At 42.7% G+C, this 19,826-nt stretch overlaps 3 protein-coding genes across 5 annotated transcripts in view; 1 reads left to right on the forward strand and 2 right to left on the reverse strand.

The window, feature by feature from the left end:
• Window positions 1–8: 8 nt before the first annotated feature.
• Window positions 9–3,342, reverse strand: ccdc28a (coiled-coil domain containing 28A). Of its 2 annotated transcripts, none has more exons than XM_048227826.1 (6): window positions 3,192–3,342; window positions 2,465–2,625; window positions 2,096–2,259; window positions 1,602–1,756; window positions 1,444–1,466; window positions 9–1,080 (listed from the first exon to the last, which is right to left on the reverse strand). In XM_048227826.1, the coding sequence occupies exons 2-6, from the start codon at window positions 2,614–2,616 to the stop codon at window positions 1,026–1,028; spliced, it is 549 nt and encodes a 182-aa protein (XP_048083783.1). In that variant the 5' UTR covers window positions 2,617–2,625; window positions 3,192–3,342; the 3' UTR covers window positions 9–1,025. The 2 variants fall into 2 exon arrangements, with proteins under 2 accessions (XP_048083783.1, XP_048083784.1); XM_048227827.1 differs by having other exon boundaries at window positions 2,465–2,639.
• Window positions 3,343–3,746: 404 nt separating this feature from the next.
• On the forward strand, window positions 3,747–6,057 carry LOC125284575. 2 transcript variants are annotated; one of them, XM_048228568.1, is made up of 6 exons: window positions 3,747–3,834; window positions 4,053–4,120; window positions 4,246–4,320; window positions 4,523–4,606; window positions 5,119–5,646; window positions 5,742–6,057. In XM_048228568.1, exons 1-5 carry the CDS (start codon window positions 3,795–3,797, stop codon window positions 5,644–5,646), a joined length of 795 nt encoding a protein of 264 aa, XP_048084525.1. In that variant the 5' UTR covers window positions 3,747–3,794; the 3' UTR covers window positions 5,742–6,057. The 2 variants fall into 2 exon arrangements, with proteins under 2 accessions (XP_048084525.1, XP_048084524.1); XM_048228567.1 differs by having other exon boundaries at window positions 3,791–3,834; window positions 4,029–4,120.
• Window positions 6,058–6,813: 756 nt separating this feature from the next.
• dync1h1 (dynein, cytoplasmic 1, heavy chain 1) overlaps window positions 6,814–19,826 on the reverse strand; it is a 44,010-nt gene continuing 30,997 nt past the window's right edge. Inside the window, 20 exon segments of the mRNA XM_048227492.1 lie at window positions 6,814–7,298; window positions 8,567–8,691; window positions 8,839–9,007; window positions 9,431–9,573; window positions 9,773–9,926; window positions 10,141–10,349; window positions 11,634–11,737; window positions 11,996–12,213; window positions 12,538–12,708; window positions 15,081–15,194; window positions 15,505–15,628; window positions 15,969–16,029; window positions 16,201–16,312; window positions 16,556–16,716; window positions 17,024–17,099; window positions 17,367–17,541; window positions 18,401–18,495; window positions 18,697–18,831; window positions 19,069–19,322; window positions 19,520–19,670. Coding sequence (XP_048083449.1) covers window positions 7,170–7,298; window positions 8,567–8,691; window positions 8,839–9,007; window positions 9,431–9,573; window positions 9,773–9,926; window positions 10,141–10,349; window positions 11,634–11,737; window positions 11,996–12,213; window positions 12,538–12,708; window positions 15,081–15,194; window positions 15,505–15,628; window positions 15,969–16,029; window positions 16,201–16,312; window positions 16,556–16,716; window positions 17,024–17,099; window positions 17,367–17,541; window positions 18,401–18,495; window positions 18,697–18,831; window positions 19,069–19,322; window positions 19,520–19,670 — 2,880 coding nt within the window. The 3' untranslated portion in view covers window positions 6,814–7,169.

Consider the following 19,826-nt stretch of genomic DNA (forward strand, 5'->3'; position numbering starts at 1 on the left):
TCTCTGAATTAGATTTTTATTGACATTCATAAACCTCTAAAAATAAAATTCAAACAAATCAGGAAAAATCAACCCGTTCCCATGCCAATAATGTCTATTAAAATTCACCTTAAATTAAAAGTAAACAAAATCTGAAATATACAATATTAGGAAAAAAATAAAATACACCTTACAATCACCTTAGTTTCAGAGTCTGTAATTAAAACATTAAACTATTTCATAAAATCGTAAAAGTAAGGCAAATAGTAAAATATTGTTGTATTTTGATACCTTTACTCAGTGCATTACATGTTATATGTTAATACCTTTCACCCATTGTGGACATTTTACCAAATGCACACTCTAGGGGGGAAAAAAAGTGTTTTTTCAGTTTGATCAAATGGAGGAACATTTAAAGACTACACTGGCAAGTTCTACAAGACTTAAAAGTTCTAGACAGAACTATTAAGGTGTCAGAACGTCTGCTTCTCTGAAGGCAAGCTGAGAAACCCTTGAAAGTTATATATGTAGGTAAAACATTTACTGTAAGAGTGTACATATGGTTTAAAAACACAATAACTCACCAGTATATTGGTACTGTAAGAGGTGAATGCTGGCATGATCACAACATCAAGAACATTACAGTGGTAATACAGACTAATTAGGAAAGTGCTTGATGTGACAAAAGCATAGATATGCATAAAGAAGTTTGACTGGACTCAAACTGCTCGTCTTAACACCCAAAGGCATGACATTACCACAGATCTTTTGGGAATCATTCCCAAATTGTGATCAGTTGGACAAAGTCCACATTTGATCAAAGCCAAATGAGCATTTGTCTCAGTGTGTCATCTAACACGACGCACACACATGGGGCAAGCAAAGCATGCCCCTGAAGCCACTCTCATTCACATAATACTGAATCCATGTGATAATGTGTCATATGTATTGCTGCTTCACCCTATTTTGATGCTTGATGGTGCAGGTAAAGAGATATGTACAGCAAATGGAGCTCTCCTTGGTAGGCATGGCACAGTCCTGGGACATTACATGCTGGATGTCCGGGGCACGTCTTGACTATCTGCAAGGTTGAGCTTCAGTCTACAGGCAAAATCAGTTAAGGATTTCCAATCTGCTGCTTAGCCATTACAGTTACCATGAACACAATAAAAACATTCTATGGTGAAATGTAGGATTCTCTCTTAAGCCCAATTCACACCAAAGATTCGCGACGAGACAAAACCATTGCAGAAAGGAGTTGCAGCGGTGTGAATTAAATGTTGCACGTCGTTGCCAGCTGTTGCAAGCAGTCACAAAGCATTCTCCATGTCTAGTCGCAGTTGCAAGGTTTTAGAACGTTGCAGCAAGTGGCTGGTTTATAGAATGTTGCAGCTCATCTCGTCGCGAATCTTTGGTGTGAATTGGGGTTTATGGTAAGCATACAGTACAGAGGATAAAGGATACATTGATGAACTGAGCTCTTCCAGCTGAAAAAGAAAACAGGGGAAATAACTTCAACCAGTAAAATTTATTTTTACTTATCACTTATCACAATATGTATAACATATTTGAGTAAAATACGTGACTCAAGTGGGTTGTGACTGCCTACATGCTTTACTCACATTCAATAGTAATTTATCCATGTTGGCGTCACAGGCCTGCTTGTGCTGGTCTTCTGGCTTCTCATCCATCTCTCCGTACAGATCAAAGTGCAGCCTGGCAAGTTTCTCCTGCATCTCTCTGACATGTTCCATTTGATCAATAGAGCACTCGTTACCTGAACCAATAGAGAAGGGGGACAGAATTACTGTGATGTTGAATAATGCTTTGGATGAAATCGCCTAAATATCAATGGGGTCCCAATAGACCCCAATACTCTAGCACTGATCACATGAAGTGGACCAGGAATTGTTTCTACATTGAGTAAATATATATATATAATTTTTTTTTTTTAAAATTTAAATACGCCAATGTTTTGTGAATGGTGGGTGCTTATTTTCTTACTTAGAAAGATTGAAATAAGCCCCCAAAGCTTGTTGTTAGATGACATCATATAAAAAGAAAAAGAAACAGTACACTTAATTTCAGTTTACACCAGGTGTTGTGTATGACTTACCAAAAGCTTGAAGTTTACCGGAGTGAAAATCATTCAGTAAACTGAGAAGGCCCTTTTCCATCTCCTGGACATCGGAGACATCTGTGAGGAAGGTGTGTTGGGTGGGGGCAGTCTGTCCGCTCTTGCCTGATTGGCTCTGTGGTCTTGGCTTGTCTCTCATTCCCCTAAAGCAGAATGTATCCATTGATCAAACACTTCAAGGCAGCACAACCCTATGAACTTATTATTTCAGTGCACATATGGCTATATGATTGTCACTACAGTATATTACACTATTCTATATGCTATTTCAGGAAAAGGGTGTTTGAAAAGTGTTGAGTGATAATCTAAACACAGTATTTTACATGCTTACTTGTTCCAAATCCATACCTTTTATACTTGTTCTTCTGACTAGAATGCGTACCCATGCCACTAAAGCCAAGGTTTTTACTTGATGCATTTTTCCTGGCTGTGCTGGGAGGACCAGATTGGGAGTTTGTGGCTGGCCTAGGGCTTTTACGTTTAATCTTCCTTTCCTCCATTGTGGAAACCTATGTGTACACACCTTGAAAATGTCAACGGAACAGCAAGCATAAACAAAACAGTGCCATACACCAATCACAGTTTTAGAAATGATAAGTGAAAATCGACTTCAATTGATCCTGTTGAATAGAAAACGGTCAAACGATTCCCCCCGCCATGCACTTATTCACACACATTGTAAATTGTGTGTGGATTAATCACTCTGCTGCATATGACATAACTAGTAAAATAACCTGTTCTCAATCGTTGTCTAGCTATTTGGTTCCAAGCTCTTCACTTTAGCTACAATGCTAATCAACGGCTGATCTTCCATGCGTCACCAAGTCACTTTGCTAAAACAATCCTTCAAACGGTGACAACCTAAATTAATTTACATATTTACATACACAGTTTAAGTTTAGCAGATTGTCACGACTGAAAGCCAATGGCTCTCATAAAAACATGAACCACTACCAACAGGTCTAGCTCAGGCTAAAAAACGAGTTGCATTAGTTAGTCTGGTTAGCTAATCCTGTATTTGGCTTGGCTGCACACAAACCACTAACTTTAGTATATCAATGAAAAGTAAACAAACCTAGAGTTAATGTTACTGTGTGTACGATGTTTCCACTACGCCTTAGCATAAAACAGACACTATTTTATCGCTGAAATATAACTTAAAAGTAACTACAGCTGCCGCATCCTCGCGAGTTGACATTCCACTTCCTGGTCTTTACGTGCTGTCATCACTACGTTCAGCTGTAGAAGATACGTCATCGCACACAGCACTACACTGGATGTAAACAATTTAGGCCTATTTGGCCTGCAAAATGCTTAGTATAACCTGTATGTTTAACAGTTAACACTAAAGTAGAACCGTGTAAATAGATACTGACAATGTCAAAGAATAATAACTGCATTCTATGCTATAGGCCTTAGCTGGCGTGTAGATAACCAGACTATTTCTAAATACTAAATATTTTGATCTATTTTAATAAATTAAAGTTTCAAGTTGTTTGGATCAATGAAACAACGTAACAGTGTTTTGTTTTTCACGATTGTCAGTAATTTCGGACTACTATGCTTACAATACAGGGACAATGATGCTTAACCTTTTGGCCAAGTTTTTGCTGTGCATGTGCATGTTCTGATTAGATAGAGGACCACGGCGCTTGTCAGGCTATCACCAATCACTAAGATGTCAACGTGGAGGCGACGGTCAAAATATAATTGCAAAGGTAACCACTTGAATCAAGTATAGCTTCATGAACTTACTAAACTTTGTGTATGCTTGAATGTTTGGGTGATCAATAAAGTATCTATCTATCTATCTGTATTCGTTTTGGATTAAAGGCATATTTCTCGCGCCTCAAGCACGTGCTACTGCTTCACATTCACCTGCACACGCCATTAATGATTGCTTTCATAGCAGTGTTCTGCCACTTTCTCTTTACAGCAAATCGAGAAGACAAACATGTCCACAGAGGCCCAGACAGAGTGGATATACTAACATTTAAATACAAGGTGGGGTTCTCCTTTATGGCCATTTAAAGTTGAAATGTCCACCCCAATGGCCTAATTCATGTTAACAAAATATGTGAATGAACTGTAAACTGCCACACGCCTAAAAATACATGTTTTTGCATTAGGAAATGTGTAAAATGGACTCAAGCTCTGATTCAGAGTCCGACGCGAGCCCTAGGTGGTCAGACACCAGCAGCAAGGTGGGGCTATAGATATATCAATGTCAGCAGCCAGCAACTATCTTCATGAATGTTTAATTTACACCTGACACTGATTTTAAAACCCTGATGATACATCACTGGACCTTCTCTTTCTCACCCAATGGCATGGAAATAACATTATATGCACAATGGAAAACAATTACAGTGTTATCTTTACCTGTCTGGATCTCTTTGGTGTCAGGGCAATGTCAGCAGTGCAGCAGAAAGAAAAGCTGCACAGAAACTGCCATCAATGACACACAAACCAACTGGATGGCATAATGTGGTGAGTTATGATGAACATTACTGAGCGTGTGAAACAGAGAGCACCTGACTTTGGAACCAGAGACCTCTTACAGTCAGCTGGTATCTGGGTTTCCAGTCTGTTCATTTATTTGTAGACATCAAGTCTAATGTCAATAGAAACAAATGAATAACAAACAGAAGATCAGCTATTGAAAATGTTCCAAATGGTACTGGCAAAATAAAAAAAGCAGTGGTCTGCAGGCCCCCATTTCAAGATTCAATACTTTATTGCCATATCAATGTGTTTGATAGGGATTTGGCTTAGTGTGCTCACAGAGAAGGCAAAACATGCATAACAGTTAACCACCCGCTCATAACTCAATCCATAAAACAATAAATTATACAAACCATCCCATAGAAAGTAAACACAAAACAAGATTAAAATAAAACAACATAAGTGGTACTAACCATAAGAGTATAATAGATAGATAGGTAAATAGGCAGACCACAATAAATGTGTGTTTATGTAACATTGCTGATACACCCCTTCAGTGTATAGATCCGTATGATGGAAGCTCAGAGGATTCCTGCACCTCCACGAATGATTCCAGACGGCCAAAGAAGGGCAGCTGCCGGTTTTGGGTAAAGTTCCGGAGAGGGTCAGCCATGCATGGCCCTCTCCCCAAGGAGGTGAAGAGGAGTGGCCCAGCTGATGGTGCAGGAGACATCCACATGTTAAGCGACCCAGAGATTGATATCACCAACCAGAAGGGACACTGGCCATCTAGCGATGTGAACGGTTCAGAGGCAAAGATGTTAGAAGATAGCGGCGTGTTCACCAAATCTCTTTCTGACTCACCTAGCCCCGTGCTGTTGACTGATGGAGGTGATTGTGTGCAGTCTTTGCATGGTCCATCCAATGAAAACAGTCAAGAGACAGGAACACAGCCACCTGACTATATCTCAGGTCATGATTCACTTTTCAAAAGGAAGCTGTTTCCTGCCCAGGGTGAAATGGGGTATTGGAACAGGAAAAGGCAATGTGTGACTAAAATGGGCAGAGAGAGCAACAGTCCTTAGGTAAGTACAGCTGGATGTAACTGGGAGAGGCAGTTATTTGAAAATAAAAGACTTTCATGAAGTTGTTTAAAGTATGTCATCTGTTCTCTCAACAGTGAAATGAAGGAGCCACAAGATCAAGCACTGAAACATTTTGAGTTACCTTATAGACTACTTACACTGTAAATAAAGCACTTGGTGGTACACTTATGTATTTTAGTTGTTAATACTATTAATGAAATGAGAACAATACATTAATTACTACTAAATATTTGTTTAAGTTGAGATCTTACAGAATAGTAGAGATAAGAAAATGTTGAGGTGTATTTTGAATCATGGTTCTGATCTCCATTGGGAAATTAAAACTGGTATGAATCACATTTGGTTGAATGATGGGAACATAAAAAATGTTCCAGGTTTTAGACTAGCTGGGACAGACAAAAAAGAAACAAAACCGAAACATGTTGTGAAGAAATTATTTTTAAATGCAGATTAGCAGTGTCAGATGTCTGCCACTGGTAAGATTCTGATCACAACTCTATGCAAGCAGGCAGTGGACATACACCGCTTTCTTTTGCACATGTTGTGAAATGATTGCACCATGTCCGCTATTATATGGTATTTGTTGAGTGTAGAACTGAAGGTTGGTTCTACTTATGAAGCTATTGAAAATATGCTTGACATCTGCCTATTAAAACCCAGTCAGGAAATACAATGCTGAATAAGCATTGTGGTAAGGGATTGTGAAACAACCCCGGACAAAACCCAAAAACAAATCATGAACCAGTGACTCCTAACGTTTCCCCTCAGGAATCCCAGCATATGGCATTAATGGTGCTATGAGATTTTTCTTTATAGTTTCAAATATTCAAACATGACCTAAAAATAGCAACTGAATGTGAACAAACAACCATTTTGACTTCCTGTCAAAAGCACTGTGCTAATGCTCCATTAAGTCTAGATATCCAATGGAGTTAGCATATAATGCCAGGGTGCTTCTCAGCAACACATGTAGTGCTGTATTAAACACTTTGCAAGTAATGTGAATGTCGGTGGCTGCATTAATGAATGACATGTACAGTCATTTCTTTAGGAATGTTCTTGCACTTATGTGGGGATTGTTCAACTACATGCATTGCGCACAGGCACACACACGACACACTTCAATTAGAAACACACCAGTCACAATTAATGAATACCACCTTTAATGTAAACAGACCTACAGACATGGGTTCTTTCTAAAAACACGTACAGACATCCTTCTTTAAAAACGTCATCTTTCCCTCCTCCCATCTTCCTTGATTTCAAACCTCCTCCTGCCTTCGTTCACAAACCTTTTGTCCCACTTTCCACATCCTTTCTTATCTCATTCCAAAAGACTGAATATTAATTGTGCTGACACATTGATTACTACTCTAATAAAAGCCATGTTTAATAGATGCAAGTGTATGTTTGAACCATGTTTATGCTAGCAAACTACTTGTAATACAGGCATGCTAGTTACTAGGAATTATTAACCACTTTGTTTTGGTGAGAAGCGCTCTCTACTCTGTGCAGAGAATGGCAACCCCGCGCTCATAGAAGTTGTGAGGGTCCTCCTTGGTGGCGATGTCGAAGTCGACGGTGAAAATAAGGTCGGCTCGAGTGAAGTTGAGGTACACGGGCAGAGTTACCTGCAATAAGAAATTGTGGGATAAGTAAGATGAAGAATGTGAGTAAAATATTATTATTTGCAACACTTGTGACATGAATGGCAGATGATATTGATCAGGAGGCACTGGACAAATATATTGAAAATAAAACATGGCACTTTTATCCAAAGGAACTTACAATTAGTTGTCATTTGTAAGTTCCTTTGGATAAAAGTGTCAGCTAAATGTGTATGACAATGTGTGTGAGGACATGAGTGAGTTTGAGTGATCTGAAATGACCTTTAATCACTCACCATCTCCACACTCAAAAGGATTTGTAATGAACTGCAACTACTTGACACTAGTGACTTGTTGCAATCAAAACTATAGGAATTACGGTACTATTTTTGCTCTGCTTGCAATCAAGTGTTCTAAAGTCAGGCTTCTTTGGGTGTTTTCACATAAATAGTACTGATCTTCGTCCACTAAAAGGGGACCAGAAAGTGGACCAAAACAAAAGGATATTCATTAACCCAACTTACAGTAGAACACACTTGTTTGGCTGTAGCCAAATTACAAATGTCTATCATGAGCCTAATGATAGTTTTTTCTTTTTACGTAATAAATGACATGCCTTCTCTTTTGTCAATGGCAAGTCAATTAGGACAAAATAGGCTAGTCTACATTGCAAAATGTGAACGAGAACCTAGGGCGTTTTTTGTTCACCATGCAAAGATTAGGCGAACCGCACCATGGACGTCAAAATCAACCGTGCCGAGACAACATCCCGAGGTGGTCTCAGTTCGAGGCGCTTTAGAGGGGTCTGATTTTGATTAGTGTTCACATGTGCACATAAAATGCAGTCATCAATCAGAGTTTGTTTGGAAGGCTGAAAGGGACAAAGTGGGAAAGCCTGGAACATCACCAACACCAAGGCCTTTGTAACAGCATTCCTTGAAACCAGATGTTAGTTGGCCAGCAAAGTTAGCCAACTAGATGTCAAAAAGCACATTCTAACAGATAATGGAGATCCTCAAATAAATCAAGTATTCCCCATCTCTCCTTTGACCAAAACTCCCTCCATACAATGTCTTGACAGTCACAAAAACTCAAACAGAGAAGTGTTGTAATAGTTCTAAAACCTTCTAACAACTCTTTTGCAGCTGTAGGTGGAACAATTAATACACACCACGGCAACTTGTCTCTGCAACTTCCAGAAACACTTGTATCTCATCGCATATCTGTTCATTTCCTTGAGTAGAGTGTGTGTGAGTGTGTCAGGCTTGCAGCATGAAAGTGTATGTGTGTACCATGTTCCTCTTTTCAGCATTGAACTGCTTGAGCCAGCGCAGCTGTGTGAGGGGCAGCTCTGTGGAGATAGACGTGGAGAGGGACAGCTTGTTGTTGCCACAAGTGGCACCTTGCAGCTTCAGACCTGTGGGGAAGCACGAGAGATGAGTGGAGTCAGTGCTAAATCAAGAAAGGAGCCTTTCAAATGCAGCAACCTTCATTTTTCTATAGGTTAAACTAGTACCCCACTCCCCCCAGTGCACTAGGATTTATCTGGCTCCCTTGGCCTCACCTTTGATGCCAAAGCTGCAGGCGTCCAGCTGTGCCCCCTGGAGGGAAGTTACGTTGACCTCCAGACACAGCTCCTCCAGGGACCAGCTGTTGGCCTGGGCCACGTACTGACGGGTGGCCGTGATGTAGGCCTCTGGCACAAACAGGCTGCCCAGACACACATGAATGTTCTAGGGAAGGGGGAGAGAAGATAAAATGAAATCAGTGTAACAAAAGTCTATCAAGTTGATACAGCTTAATGTGCCATAATAGAGCTTTTTCCCCCCTCTTTTTTTGTATTTATGGATTTTTGTTGAGGATCAATTTCCCTGTCTGCAGTTGTGAGCTGAACTGAGCCATTATGGGCTGCCCAAGTTCTAGAATGTTCTTCCTGGTTTGCTAAGTACCTTAAATACCACCAGAAAGAGCTTAATTTATAATCTCACGTTTACAGCCATCCTAAACACCACATTTAAATGAACACTAGGAAACACAATTGTAGCTTTTTTTTTTATCCAGAGTGCAGAAAAGTGAACATAGACATGTTGATTTTTACAGCAATGAATTGACGTGTTCACTATTGTGAAATCTGACGTCTGCGTGTGTACACTGACCTTCAGCTCTTTGGCGCCCCCGCTGGCAGCTGCCTGCGAGATCTGCTGGAGCTGCTTGATGCGCTCGCTGAAGTCGGCCACCCACTGGATCACAGTCAGCGAGGCTGGCACTGTGTAGCGGCACCAGCTGCGTGGCAGAATACCTGCCCACACAAACAGAAAAAGTTCATTTGAATGTCTATTTCACAAATATTACCTTACCACAAGTCACAATCAGTACACTTTCTGATGAATGCAGGAGTAGGATGTTTTTTTTTTTTTTTTTTTTTTTTTTTAAATCGGGTGTATACTGAGGGGACCACTGACATGTCCAATACATATTTGAATGAGTAAGATAGTGACCTTTGACCAGGTCGTTAATGAGGGTGCGGAGGTCGTTGGTCTGCTTCTTCTTGCCCTCGCACACCTGCACCACATCAGTCAGGTCCTGGCGCACGTCCTGCAGCATGCGTCCTCCCATCTTAACCTCGCGCTCGAAGAACCGGAACAATGGATCCTACACACACACAGCCATTAGCAAAGATGTAGCAAGCACATTATCTTTGGACAGAAATCCAGGTATCTTGGTGGTATAAAATGTGGAGAATTACAAGGCCTTGTGTATATAAGGTTTTAATTTAGACTCGTACTACTATTATTTGTCTTGTACCCAGACTATGAGGAATACTCACTGCCACACACACACACACACACACACACACACACGTTACCTTGATGTTCTCGACAGTGCGCTTGAGGGGGTTGACTGACTCGGGGATGAGCTGCAGCCAGTTGCAGGAGGTGGTGCGCAGGATGCGCATCCAGGCGGGCTGGGTGTCCGAGGAGCTGCTGGTGCGCTGCTTCTTCTCCGTCTCGTAGGCCAGGTCGTCCTCGTCCTCCAGCATCTGCATTTTCAGCATCTTACCCATCATGTCAGTGCCTGAGCAGCACAGTCCCGGGCCACGGCAGGAGTGGGGGACAGTGAGGAAGGAAGAGGAGGAGGGAGGGAGAGGGAGAACAAGCGCAAGAGGAAGAGGAGAGAGAGAAGGAGGGAGAAAGAGAGAGCAGGAGGAGGAAGAGCGTGAGGAGAGGAGAGAGGAGGAAGAGTAGGAAGTGTGGGAGGAGAGAAAAGAAGGATGTACAGAAGTGAAAGGAGGTTGGTGGGGGACAGAGGATGAGGAAGGATGCAGGAGGAAGGGCCGAGGCCATTGGTGATGCAGGAGAGTTGGGGTGGGGGGAGGAGGGAGACCAAATTAATAGTGGATGACAAACACTGCAGCGCTTCACAGGACTTTTATCAAATAGTTAATAGGGAAAAGGAGACAATAAACCAACTGATCCATGTTGTTATTATGGTTTTGAAATAAAACCAAGACAGTAAGGTAGTGAATTATAGTGGTCATGCATGTTTGTGGGATGGCAGGTTTAGGTTCAATAGCACAAACATGGAGCGCCGTGAGCAAAAGCATCAAACTCATGAGAACCAAAAATCAACCAAAAGGTTAGGGGAGTGCGTAAGCAGCTGCTGGAGCCGACACGACTGATGCTAAATACAGCTACTGGAGGGTGAGGACTCCACCCACCACCCCCCTGCCCCTGGCAGAGCATACCCTCCAGTGTGTATGCACACACACACACCTCTACAGTCTGAGCTAAGGTAGCTTACCAATTAAAGCGCCGGTTACTGTACAATTCAGTAATAATTCTGTATGTTAGCATGTAACCAGTGTCTTTAAAAGGTATACTAAGGCTATGCTATGCGACTATAATCTTATAGTTCAAGTATGCAACACTTCAGAATCTTATTATACTTGTACAAGTTTCAACATGAACCAATTCCATAAAAAGAACCTACATTCAAATCAAGAGTTAGTATAGTGAATGATACTTTTAGTTCTACAGCTGTTAAGTTCTACTGGAGTAGTGAACATATTTAGGCAAGCATATTATTAACATGGCAAGCAATGAGAAACAGTGAGTACTATATACACACTGGACAGAATGCTCTGTCAAAAGCAGACCGAAACTCTTAATTATGTGGTTACGCGCTGTAGGAGTTAAAATGGGGCAAGATGACAGCCTGTGAACACAACTGTGAGAAACACTGTTAGAGTAGACACATGTCAAGTCAAGTGGGCTATGAGGAAAGGACACCTATCCCCTTCTCATAGCCCGTTGTCACGGTGTCACCATGGTGAGTGACAACAGCGGCAGGTGGCCATACCCTGTGTGGTGAGCAGGACCCTCTCTGCGTTGCTAGGCAAGCCCAGCCAGGATGGTGTCTGGGTGTCCGGCAGCAACTCCACCCAGTGCATGAACTCCTCACGCCTGAAAGGCACACGGCATACAAGCGGATCAGATCAGGATCAAATCAACACAACACAGACAGGTCTCACAGTGACTACATTGTAAAAGGGCTACAAAACTTATAGAGCTTATAAAGCTTGAAGTTGGTGTCAGCAGGTTTGTGAATAGGTTAAGAGAACATCTAGATTTAAGAGTGTGATTTAGGAGTACTCTCAGCGGTAAGATCAAATGCTTTGTGAATACAGGCCCTGATGAACAGAGGAGGGACCCAGCACTAACCTGATACCATCGGGCATCTTGATGTCCTTGTGTCCGTCCACCTTGAAGGCGAGCTTGAACTCGCTGTCAAAGCTGCCGGTGGTGAAGAGGCGATCCAGGAAGGTGTTGAGCAGCCGCTGGTCAAACTCGTTGTCGATGCGCCCGCCGTAGATGGACTGAGCCATCAGTGTCTTCAGCGCTGCCCACGGAATCTTATCTGGAGAGATGTTCTGACGACCCTGGAGCAGAATGGCCATAGAAAGGGCTCAATATCAATCAACATCCGTCAACATCAACACAAACAAACACACCCACCTCATCACAACAATTAAATGATGTGTGAAATCAGTGGGCACTCAATATTATTTACTGTGTTCCATTTGTGGCAAAAAAAATGTTGAAACATTTTGTATGTACAAACTTTTCGGTTGCATCATAAAAGTGTATAATTGTCCGATGTGGGGCAAATACTGTACAAGTGGAGTTTTTGTGGGTTTTCTTTACAGGACGCCAAGTGTTTGTAAAAGAAAAAAGTGCTTGTGTCCAATGACATGATGCCACACCTTAGCAGTGTCGTCCAGCCAGGTGTCGATGGTGTCACAGGCAGAGCGCAGGTCAGACTCTCCGAACTCGTACTTCTTGGACCAGCCGAGTGGTGCGTAGCGCAGACGCTCCTGGATGACTGCGTGGAACCAGGCCAGCAGGAAGTAGAGACGGGCACGTTCGTTGGGAGCCTGCAGTTGTCCACACGCACCAGTTAGCACAACACAGAGAGCAACAACAGCTTGACAAGCAGAACAGTCTGGACACTGTCCAAAAAATACATTTAGTCAGAGTGACCAAGGCTGGAACTATTTTTGAGAGAGGTGGACAAACGGACAAAAAAACTAAATAAATAATAGAAAACACGATTTGGTGTCTTTAAACTCGATTAGTTGGATCTGTTGTTTAAAAGCAATATGGCATGAGAGAGTGGCGTTGGTAGCAGATATAGTCATGGCTGTGACGGCAATATCTGCTACCAATGCCACTCTCACTTGTGTCATATCGCTTAAGTACATGCATTTCAGAAGATAACCATGAAGAATTTGGAGTTGATGCAAAGATGGTCTAATGTGCCTTCCTCTGGTTAGCTGTGCTCTGCTGCAGTCTAAACCACATTGGGGTCAGACTCACACAGAAACTGAGCAAAGTGAAACCCTAACCCTCACTTTGATTCCTAGCTAATAAATAACCTATTCAAGCATGAGAAGATTCACTGTTGCCACCACAGTGGTTACCCTGGGTAGCTTGTCATATGTGAGAATGGAGGGAGTCAGTGCTTCCCACAGACTCGCACTCAATAGAGTGTCCCAGTGACGCCACTTCCATTTGCCTCCATGGGACCTATCTTTCAAAAAAATTTGAACGCCAGTCTATGGCAAAAAAAAAATTATTTTCTGGTCCCGGTTGACTTGTGCCTTGAATTACCCATATGATATTTGTCAATTTTAAAGAGAATTTTTCATGTAAAGACATTTGCAGTTTGTTTCGTAACTATTGAATTACAACATTGTGAAAGATCGTAATTCCCACGACTACAAACCCATCAGTCGCGCTAGTGACGTTAGCTCATTCACAGCCACACTAGATTGTACAAGCATACCAACAACAGGTCTTAATTGGGCTTTCCTTGCCGATGAAAATACCATGAGTCAGAGGATTAAACACATCAGGTAAGTTGTATTCGTCCATAGACTGTACATTAGATACTGTTAAGTGATATTGCAGGCAGCAAGATGCAACCGTTAACTAGCATAACAGCTAATCTTATCGTTAATTACGTTGGTGACGTACATCGTTCGAGACGAGAGATGTAGTCCACTGAGCGGATTCGCACAAAACCAACATAACTTTTGAAGTCTATCGAACAACAGTACTTTCTTGACGTGAAAATTTATCTTTTAAATTCACACACATCATATGTAAAATTCGTGGCACAATTCAAACTGGACCAAAAAATAATTGTTATCTCTCCATTAACTCCCGTTCATATTCTTTTGAAAGATAGGTCCCTTGTAGCGGAAGTAAAACGGAGAGTGGCATTGGTAGCAGACATCGCCATGACTGATTACCTGTGGCACCTCATGCCTGCGGTCAAATCAAAGCCATGGCAATTATCGGATTACACTGCTGTGCAACACAAGGACAGGGCAGATGATAATCCAGGGGCGGGCAAACTTTTTGGCTCAAGGGCCACATTGGGTTTTGAAAATTGCCCGGTGGGCCGCACAACAACCCCTCCCCACGACACACACATAAAAAAAAATACATTTTTTATAGCCTATAATTTAGTATGAAAAGTATTTGTTTTAAAATGTGAATTGCTTAGAAATACTGGTAATTTTATGCTGTTTAACAAATGTATAAATTGTGCAGTGTTGCTTTAAGACAGTCGCTTTAATTCACGTTTATTTCTCAATGATCTTCTGCCTGCTCCGCTATGGCTAGTGCTGTACCTACGGCTGGGCCCTCTCACAGTTTTTAAATGGTCAGTAGTGGGAACTACTGTTGCCTTCATGATTTCCTTTTAAAAGTTTTTTATAAGAAGGACATACACTTATCAACAATGACAAGCCAGAACCTGCGGCTCTCTCTCCCTCTCGTGAGTGCAGACGCGTTCCCAATTAAATGGATCGCATAATGTTCACGTTAGATCTGCTGCAAAGGAGATAACTAAGAGTTAACTTAGTTTAACATGATGTTTTGACATTGACATTGTAAACGTTCTCTAAGGAGAGTGAAAAGCAGTTTGCAGTAAAGCTAACCAACTATCGCAGGGGAAAAAAAATAGCGAGCAGCCTGATAACCAAATGAAATGCTCGGCGGGTCGGATGAAAGTGCTTGGCGGGCCGGATCCGCCCGCGGGCCGCAGTTTGCCCACCCCTGTGATAATCAGACTGTCACACAGATCAAAGCAAACCACACATTTACAAACTGGTCCATTTTTGCAGGCCTTTCAAGCCTTCAATAGAATCTCTTCCAGATCTCAGGTTTGAGGTGTGCAAATTTGTCCAGGTATTTTCCTAGCCCAATGTGTCAAATGAAACATTCGTGCTGATCTCACCTTGCACATGCGAGCCACTGGGATGTTGGAGAAGGTCCTCAGCATGTTGGCCTTGACACCTGGAGGCGGCTCGAACACAAAGATGCGACCGGCACGCAGCAGGTTCACTGGGACCTGTGGATGACGAGGACATCACTTAAGGTGAGCAGTTTGTCGATCATGTTTTGGTTAAGTTCTCAGATGGTTCTGGCATCTAATGATTATAGTCTAGCCATTATATTTGAAATGCTGTTTTTTAAAAAGGTAACAGAAAATACAGGAGTGGTTATGAATTGTTAACTCTACATACTTCTGTTCAAAATCAATAAACAAAAATGTAACATTCTTCATATGCATAGTCTTATACAGTACAGAACATGCTTCATGATTAAAAAAAAAAAAACTAAAAAAAAGGAGAGAGAAGCTTTTGATCATTGGGACAGACCTTGGGGTTGATCTCCATGGTGAGGAAGAGGCGGAAGCTGGCATGTGGCTGCATGGAGTGGAGCTTCTTCTCCAGCTGCATGAGCCAGCCGGGGGCCAGGTGCACGTTCTCCAGCATCACCCACCTGCAGAGGAGAGAACACACCTGGGCGTCACCTCAGCACACCTGTGCAAGCTCACGTCCTGAGGAAAGCCATTCAGCTGAAACATGGCGTTTCTTTTCTACTTTTTACCCTCTCTACACAACAGTGCCTTTGACTCAGCCCTGGACCACTCAATGACTGGGTAAGACTGTCTTTATGGCGTCCCATTTTTACACTCAGGGGGTAATCACAAGTGACCCAACTACAGTGGATTAAAAGTTACTGCTTACTGGTGAGTTGATTCTTCTATAATGAAATGACATCAAAGGATTTCAGTTCAACTCCAAGAAGAGACAAAGCGAACACATTTACAAACACCAACCTGCCAGACTTCACAGCAGTGTTGATATCACGGTCAGCTTTGTTGAAGCCCTCAGCAGAACCTGTGAGACAGGGAGAAACCAGAGTTCATCCCAGCATCAGATAAATCAACACTAGCGGTGAGTCAGTTTAACCATGCCGTCTTCCTTCAAAGTTCAGTGCAATCGGACAAATGGGTACCATCCTGAGGTGGACTTTCAGCATTGGCTTGACTGCTGACACTGTAGTCTTACCAATAGAGATGGAGGTGATGTGTTTGTTCTGCTCAGCAGCAAGGTCTCGGACCAGGCCGCTGGCATCGTATCCGGGCACAGAGCACATCAGCACAGGAGTTCCAGGCTTGACCTGAAACCAACCATTCAGTCTCATTAGCAGTGCTTATTCAAACCCATGCAGCATCTCTTAAACCAGCTCTATTACTTACTGGAAACATCAACCAAGCTAAATAACACCAACCATTTTCGTGAAAGCATTACTGTTCATTTTATTGACCAATTTATTCAGTCAAAAACTGATTTGGGGAAAACATTCTAAATTATCTATATTTTTTCTATTAATCAATTGCTACTTTAGCTGTTATTCACCAACCTCACTGTCCACAACGTTGGCCAGGTCGAGGGGCTGGTCGATGATGGCCATGAACGTGTCCCCGAGGACCTTAGCAACAAAGACGTGGGACATAGCCAGCATACGGTCGGGCCTGAAGGCCTGGATCAGCAGCAACTGGTGCACTGCCTGGCCAATGGAAGCTGAGAGAGGAACACAGGCATATGAGTGAGACCAGACATCCAATCAGAAGTGAGATATTTAAATCAGGAGGAAGCCATTTTGTCTCACTTTATGCGCTGTGTCAAGTCAAAAAGGACGAAGCGAGTCTATGGTCTACAGTGGATGGATGGCAATTGTATTCATGACTGGGACAGAACAAGCTGAATTAAACTTCACCTTAGAGTATAAAGCCCCCCCAGGTAAAGCAGCTCTCTACAAACAACACACTGAGGCTATGGCTGTGTAGTGTGTAGGTTTGTTGGAGTATGAGAGGGCTTAAGGACTTACTGGAAGCCTTCTCCTCAGCCCAGAGGTAGGGCACGGACAGTTCAGGAGAGTTGCTCTCCAGCCACATGAAGAACTGCTGCAGAAACAGAGACAAGAGCTTATGTTACATTTACTCTGCTGAACTACAGTTCAGTTTCAGCTGTTGGAGTACATTTCCCCTTGACAGGCAATCAAAAGGACAGATAAGTGGAAATGTTTGAGCAGTACAGAAAGTGTGTGTGTGTGTGTGTGTCTCAAGATGGTATCTTTCAGAAGGTTAGACACTTTGCTTGATGGACCATGTGAAAAGTATTTGATCAAAGAATATGTGCCCTCAGGGGTTCAGTGCACAACATCCTCTCACCTCGTCAGCCTGCACTTTGGTCACCAGGTCTTTGAAGGCGGGCAGGCGGCTGAGTCGGACCATGGCCTCGCTCTGATCCGTGGTCAAACCCTTAACCTTGGGGATGGCTGTGCCGGTCAGCACAATCTCTTTCCCACGCAGGAAGTGCTGGAACTCCACGTCAAAGGACAGCTCACTGCGCACACAATGGAAAAATCACATGGTCATTCAAGCAAGCATAGATGTAAATGTATGTATGCATCAACACATGTGAATATACGATTTTCACTTTAAAATCACATACATAGATGTAAACTGACAGCAAATACTCTTTCACATGTATGTGTATATGAAGGGTTCAGATGCAAAAGCCTCTAAATGCCACCTATGTCAAAAATGAGATAAAGATGGTGAGGGGATGCTCTCCACACATAGTATACACTAATCAAATAATTTAACTTCTAAACCCACTAAATACCACTCTCTTCCTGGTCTGAAATATCGATTTATAGGCAAAAACCTATAGGAGCCTGAACTTAAATGCTCATTTAAAAGAAAAGTGGTCAGACGGATTTAGAGGGTTTTGCATCTGAACTCTTCATATATAATTGAAGGCATGAAGGCATGTAAACATACACTGCCGTTCAAAAGTTTGGGGTCACTCAGAAATGTCCTTGTTTTCATCAAGATCATTGTTTCCATGGTCTTTAATGTAATATCTACAATGCCCATTATCAGCAACCATTTCATCCAATGTTCCAAAGGCACATTCTGTTTACTAATCTGATATCATTTCAAAAGGCTAACTGAGAAAACATTGGAGAACCCTTTTGCAATTAAGCACATAATGCAATCTGAAAACTGCTGCCCTGATTAAAAAAACAATGCAACTGATCTCAGCTGGTATTCTGTCTATAATGGAGTGGAATGGACATTTCTCAGTGACCCCAAACTTGTGAACGGTAGTGTATACCATAAATATTTATACAAAGCTATGTTTAAAATTCAGTAGAGCCGTCATAGGTACTGTATTGTTGATGTGTGGATTTGGTCACCTGGGCATGCCCTTCAGGTTGATCCTGGCCAACAGCATGGCAAACGTGATATGGTCCTGATGAAGCATACCCCTCGCCACACGGTTGAATGCAATCTGTTAAGATCAAGGAAATACACCATTGTTAAAGGAAGACCCCTTTAGTAGGTCAAACCGTTTAAGACAAGACAACAAGACCCTCCCAGAGCCAGCAACACTACACATTTCTAGTCCCATCTCTGATGATCTGAATTGGGTTATTCTACTCCTTTGAGTGGATCTCTTTCACAACCTCTGTGTTGGGGGAGGAGGGTGTACCTGGAACAGGTCTTTGGTGATGACTGTGAGACGCTGGGTGTGGTCACTGATGCCCTTCAGGTTGGCGTTCTCATACAGGACTGTGTGGTAGATGTCCAGGAATAGGTGAAGAGAGTACTGGTACAGGAAGTGAATCTGAGAAGAAAAACACGAGATGCTTTTCTGTGCTTACTGTAAAACATTTAAGAATTGTCCCATCATTAACTTCAGAGTGAGAATGGGTGAATGTGAGGCATGAAATTGTAAAGCGCTTTGAGGAGTGAGAAAGCTCTATATAAACTCAGTCCATTTAACATATACCATTCATCAGTCAGGCCACATTGACAGGGTAGATGGGCACTGTTCTTTGGGCCCTAACTCCAGTGTTCCCACCTGGTTGAGGGCTTCCATGGTGAAGTAGATGCTGCTGCAGGCAGTGGACAGAGACAGGTACTGCTGAGAGACCGTCTCCACCTCCTGCATCACTATGTCCGTCTCCTCCACCTTCCTGGTCACCTCCGCCGCCTCCTTCTTCAGGTTCTCCAGGGTGGTGATGATGGTGTCGTCGTCAAGGATACGACCCTTGACCTCGTTCAGGGCCTGCAAGAGGGACTTCTCGAGCTGACGCAGACGTAACTGGAACTCGCCTGGTAGGCAGTGGGGGGGGGGAACAGTAATTTTTAAGTTTACTAATGGATTTACATCTATAAAGAGTGTAGTGACAAGACCTGCAATCATTATGGGGACAGGGGAAGTAACGATGAAAACATGGAGGAAGAGAGAGACTGAGAAAGAAAATGGGAGTGTGTCAGAATGTGAGCGGCTGTGCTTAGCCGCGGCTCACCCTGCAGTTTGAGGAGGTCGGAGCGTTTCTCGTCGACGTCGGGCCTCTCTGCCTTCAGCACCTCGTTGAGGCACTGGCTCTGCAAGCTGCTGCGCGTCACCGTGAAGTTCACGAAGGTCACGCGAGAACACAGGTCTGGTGGGAACTCAACCTGGAACCCACACATTCAGAGGATGGAAAAATCAGGTCCACTGGTATATTAGCAGAGATCAATTGGACTGAAGTGCCCAACCTTGTGTGGGAAAACTTCAGATCATTCGACAATCATATATATAAAAAGGTGACAATCCTAACCACAAATGTTTTC

Source organism: Alosa alosa, chromosome 19 (assembly GCF_017589495.1).
Source record: "Alosa alosa isolate M-15738 ecotype Scorff River chromosome 19, AALO_Geno_1.1, whole genome shotgun sequence".
NCBI lineage: Eukaryota > Metazoa > Chordata > Actinopteri > Clupeiformes > Clupeidae > Alosa > Alosa alosa.

What these genes read in the sequence shown, in the direction of transcription:
- LOC125284575 (XM_048228567.1), top strand. Translation starts at nt 3,795, where the DNA reads ATGTCAACGTGGAGGCGACGGTCAAAATATAATTGCAAAG. An exon ending in GTCAAAATATAATTGCAAAG is followed by an intron (nt 3,835 to 4,028) that starts GTAACCACTTGA and finishes CTTTCATAGCAG; the next exon opens with TGTTCTGCCACTTTCTCTTT. An exon ending in CAACTGGATGGCATAATGTG is followed by an intron (nt 4,607 to 5,118) that starts GTGAGTTATGAT and finishes ACACCCCTTCAG; the next exon opens with TGTATAGATCCGTATGATGG.
- ccdc28a (XM_048227826.1), bottom strand. Translation starts at nt 2,616, where the DNA reads ATGGAGGAAAGGAAGATTAAACGTAAAAGCCCTAGGCCAGCCACAAAC. An exon ending in CGGTAAACTTCAAGCTTTTG is followed by an intron (nt 1,757 to 2,095) that starts GTAAGTCATACA and finishes CTATTGGTTCAG; the next exon opens with GTAACGAGTGCTCTATTGAT. An exon ending in TGGATAAATTACTATTGAAT is followed by an intron (nt 1,467 to 1,601) that starts GTGAGTAAAGCA and finishes TTTCTTTTTCAG; the next exon opens with CTGGAAGAGCTCAGTTCATC.